Source organism: Aplysia californica, unplaced genomic scaffold (assembly GCF_000002075.1).
Source record: "Aplysia californica isolate F4 #8 unplaced genomic scaffold, AplCal3.0 scaffold00265, whole genome shotgun sequence".
Classification (NCBI taxonomy): domain Eukaryota; kingdom Metazoa; phylum Mollusca; class Gastropoda; order Aplysiida; family Aplysiidae; genus Aplysia; species Aplysia californica.
Genome location: NW_004797535.1, coordinates 562,359 through 567,644, shown reverse-complemented (window position 1 = coordinate 567,644; position 5,286 = coordinate 562,359). Strand labels below are relative to the sequence as shown.

General features: G+C 38.2%; 1 protein-coding gene across 1 annotated transcript in view; it reads right to left on the bottom strand.

The window, feature by feature from the left end:
* Positions 1-5,286, bottom strand: part of LOC101847667 (glycine receptor subunit alpha-3) — a gene marked incomplete in the record, with an annotated part of 42,683 nt that overhangs the window by 19,664 nt on the left and 17,733 nt on the right. Inside the window, 1 exon segment of the mRNA XM_013083972.2 lies at positions 4,860-4,927. Coding sequence (XP_012939426.1) covers positions 4,860-4,927 — 68 coding nt within the window.

Genomic DNA, 5,286 nt, shown 5'->3' with positions numbered 1-5,286 from the left:
TCTCTCTCTCTCTCTATCTATCTCTCCCTCTCTTTCTCTCATCCAAATGGAAGCGTTCTGTCTGTGAAATTTGCCTCGGTGTGACAAATATAGAGTCAGAGTGACTTCTCCAGACAAATGAATATCAAAGAAACATCAACGAAATTCTGTTTTGCCATCCAGTCACTTTATTGCTTGACTGCAGCCTTTGTAGCGACAATGCTTTGTTACCTGAATCCTTCGAAAGGTTACTATGCTACAAGGTCAAGTTCAAGGTTGGCGTTTGCTGAGCTCGGCTGTGTAAAAACTGACAATAAATTCTTGTGCCAAAATAACCATGACATAGGGAGGGGTTATACAAAACGAATAATTGTTTTTCTGTAGGGTTTTCTCTCGATATCGAAAGATTAATAGTCTGCGCACTTTCAATTATTTACATTACGGAAATCCATTACGTGTTGCACTACTACCTCAGAATCAGAGACCAAAGGTGTTTTCAAAATAGCTTGGCCACCGGAATTTTAGGATTTGGGTACAAATCTTAAAATAAGATGCAGATCTAGTAGGGATGAGGGACAATTTAACAACATTTTTTAAAAATATATCAATCACACGGATGAAGACAACTGCAAAGTGTATCCCTCGTCATCAAGTAAAATTTTGGCAGGGAAGGGGCAATTAGCAAACATTTTTTGCAATTCAGCATTTAAAAAACGTAAAGTCGTCATACACATTATACTTGTTTGTTTCCTGCTTCCTGTTTGGATAATGTAAGAATGTTTCTGCATGTTACGTTAGCCTCACACTCTCTACTACTGAAAAGCTGAACGCCTCCACTACGGTGTCAAAACAGGGGCGAAGGCATCACAAGCTGTCTTTTTCTTTTGCTTTTGTTGAAGATTTTTTTTTAAAGCGAAGACACAGCGTATCGTCGGCAAGCTGTTCAGGTATTCCAAGCATAGAACGCAAGAGTGTTTATCAAGAGATACAAATATCAAACAAACAAAACAAACAAGACAACAAAAACTCAACAGTTTCTTACTTTACTTTTCGCTTTTCAAAATAACTTTCCGGCCTCCATTACCTTGCGGTGTCGAAAGGAGGAGTAAATTATGTCTTTCTCTAATTTGTTGTAATGTCTGTAGCATGGGTATGTTGTTCTTGACTAATGTTTCTCTGACCCCCCTCTCTCCACCTTTTCCTGGGCATGTCCCTTCCCCTATTTCCTTCCTATGTCTGGTTGTATACTCACACTGCAATACCACATGGCAGTAGCCTTGACAGATGCCTTAATCATTTAAATCAAGGTATATTCATTATGTATTGTAAGCTGAGAGTGAAGGCAACATGATGCTCTCTGTTAGTCTCGTTTTTTACCCTGTCTCTTCTTGTGATGTTTACTTTTTTTTCCAAAGGAATCTCATTTCACAGGCGATGCCCTTGCTTTGGTGGCTCTTGGTTATTATCCGAGTTCGGGTTTAGTAGGACAGTTTTGGTATGAAGATGATGTTAATATGTTGGCGATTTTTTCTATGTTCATGTTAGGATGTGAAAGTAATGACGCCAGTAATTGGTAAGTCACTGTATTGGTCCTTCTTTATTCTGGTTTCTATTTCTCTGTCCATCCTTCCGTCTTGGGTGAACACACTTCCCTAGTACTTAGTATTTGATTTGAACTTTGAACTCTTTCACTTGCTTGATTTTGCTATTGTTGAGTGTGATGTTTAGTGGGCCTTGTTGATTTTCCTTCCTGCATTATGCATCTTTACTTTGGATTTAAAAAATTATTTTTTTTGGGGGGGAGGGGGGCGAGAGATAATTCTCAAGCATTTTGCCCACATAATAGGGAACGTTGATTTTGACTAAAACAAACGAACGAAAAAACAAACCCAACAAAAAACCCCCCAAACAAACACCCCCTCCCAACACACACAAACAGAAAACAAACAAAAAATACCCCCAAAACAATAGAGTGTACAGTTTCATTAACAACGGCATCGTTATTCCTCTATAAAGATACGCGTTCACAAAAGCTCGCACAATATGCGTATTGACAGCGGCGAAAGAAAGTGTTTGTGAGTTTCCGATTCAAACACGGTCAGTTTGGAGTTTGATTAAGATTTGAACCAATTTCACTGCAGTATAATTTCCTGACCACACACCGAAATCGCCGCCTTCTAATTGGTTTGTATAGACTCTAGTCTGAAGCACGGTGAGGATTTTCGAAAAATCAAAACGAGGTATATGCAAATCCAACACTAAACCCTCTGTCCTATTTTCAAACAAACTTGAGATATCAACATGTTTTCTTGAAAAGGCGGTAAAGAGAAGAAAACCACTAAGAAGACTAAATATTCCAGATGCAAGATAAAACCCCCGTCAGCAAGCTCTACGGCCTATCTCCATACGTCTCGGCGCTGTGGTTGTGTCTGTACTCGAGGCTTATCAGGCGTAATTGATGTCGTTTTCCGCTATGTTAAACGTCTATTTTCCTGAGCAGGTAGGCCGTACTGGACGATACTTGAATACTGACAACCAAATGTGCTGCACGCGGGGCAGATTGTAATATCATCTTTGTTAGATGCCGGTGAACAGATGGGTTGAGTTTTCTACTCTGAGGATAACAATATCTTCACATGTTTCACAAATAGAGATTCGATCGCTAATACCATTCCTCAAATAGCCTATTTTCTATTAGTGTTTCACTCAGTATATCTGTTTTAGAAAAAAACACAAAAACAAACAAGAACAAAACGCTCAAATAAATCCGAAAAAACAAATAAACAACAGATGGGAACACATGACCGTTTGACGGAGTGGTACGTCATTCCTTGAATATATGATCAGTCTTGCTGACCACACTGGCACGACTTCTTTATAATGATATTATGTAAACGAATGGATTGTTATTCTTAAGTACTATCATTCGATAAAGCTTCCTTTTCTTTAAAAAATAAGTGGGATTTCCTTAATTACTACCCCCCCCCACCCCACCCCACCCCAACAACACACCTCCAAAAATCAAAAAGGAAAAGACATTTTGAAAGAAATCTAGAAAGAAAGAAGGAAACAAAGAAAGAAACCGATGTAAAAAAGAAAGCACAAAAAGAAAGAAAGAAAGAAAGGAAAAATAAACAAGAAAGACAAAGATTGTTAAATAAGAACACTACATCTTCAACATATGCCTGTCTATGTAATCTTGGAAAGTAAATACATGTATTTTGTCGTTTAATAGTGGGCTGACACTTTAGCACAATACATTGACAATTGCTCCAAATTAGGTTACTGCAATGCATTCGTTTGTGTAAACCGTCTAATGATGTGGCTAATTCTCTCTATGAAAGACAATACTCAGCTGTACAGCTTGAATGCAGAATACCAGAATGGTTTCCTGTTTCAAAAGGAGTGAGACAAGGATGCATGCCATCGCCATATCTCTTCAGCATGTAAGCACTGATAATAATGCGAGGAATAAAACATGGCTAAAGAAAAGATCAATGTGACCAACCAGGAAAATAATAGATAAATTTAAGGGTTTAAGATATTCAGATGACATTGCACTCTTTTCCGCAGCACCAAGAAAAAAATGAGCCAAAAATAATTACCCCTAAATGTAAAGAAAACCAAAATCATAAGACACATGAAAAAAAAATGGGCGGTAAAACGAACTGAGGGAAGAAATAGAAAGAGTTTGTAGTTTTGAATATCACGGAACCAGTATTGAGGAAAATTGGCAAACACACCTCAGAGATTAAAAGGATACGTGCATTTGCAACATCAAAATGGAAAAGGATGACATCTATCTAGAAAGAGAAATGCAACGATATAAACATAAGAATTATACGATGTACCATATTCGTCACCGCAATATATCGAAGTGAAGCATGGACCATCAATGAAGGGGATTCAGATTTCCAAATGAAATGTAATAGAAAAACTCTAAGAATATCATGGCGACATAAAAAAAATAATGAAATAGTGCTAAGAAGAATATTTATAGAAACGCCAAAACTCTTCCAGAACGAAATGAAAGAGAAACTGAGCAACTTACGGCGTATCATACGCCATGATTTACTCGAGAAATATATTCTTGAAGAAAAGGTCGAAGGCAAGAGAGGAAGGGGTCAACCTAACAGAAAATTGGAACAGGACAATAGAAACATCTCTTGGAATCAAGACAATTCAGCCTGGTGAATGGTAAGAGACATAAGTTTTTTATTGTAGGAATTCTAGAAGTACGATGTTCAACTGTTAAAAAAGTTTAAGAAGAAGAATGCAGCTACTGTCAAATGAGAGTGCGTCCTTTGTTTGAGTCAATTCATTTTTGTTGCTGTTTCTTTGTATGATTAACGAGATGTCGTATCAACAGGAACTCAAACATACATTCCAGTTGTTATTCAGATAAAGAGAAGGGCCACAACGTGGTCATTTTTCGTTCTTTTTCTTTACTTTCATGCTCCAAAATCAAGAGGGGTTGCAAGACACATTTCCTTGTGGACTCTATGTACAAGTACACATATCATTATGATAAACGTCATTTGGAGTGTTCGATTCTTGAAATACGATAAACGCATCTTCGTTTATAGTAAGAATTTTACCGCACTTGCAGAGAAATAAGGTCATATAAGTGCCGACGATTAGAGGTGTTACAAGACAGTAATAAACTAAAAAAGGGGAAGATAAGGATAGAAGATGTTTGATAGTAAAGAAGGAACAAACCATACCAGAGCGCCAGCCAGTCACCCACAAACGCGTCACATGGCGTCATGCATACCAAAATGCGGCACCGCTGAGAGAACGAACCCTGGATATGGGTAGCACGTCAAGCAGAACCGATTGTGGGGATAAAGCTTACTGTTATCCAAATAATTTCTACTCACCATGGACGCCTCGTCGACATTGTCAATACTGAGAACTTTAAGTTGAACTGTAACTTCTGCTGGGTACTCTGAGGACATAACAATTATTAATGATGTTTAAATGTATGTCGAAATAGACTTTTATACGTTAATTAGGAGCTTGCGAATAAGAATACAAAGAAAAAAGAAAGAAAAAGAAAAACAAATGAGTGAAAGAAGGAAGACAAGACAAAAGAGTATAATTAATCACACGTGTAAAACATCTGAACGTTCGCTTCTGAGTATACTCTGCCAACGCCAGAAGGTCATGACTCCTGGTGACGTACTTGTGGGTTTTTTTCCTTAATCCACATCCCACGAGGAATGGTGGATGAGATGGCGGTGGATTGGGTGGTAAGATTTATAGAGCTGCAACGACCTCCCCCCCCCTCACTGCCATCCCCACCCC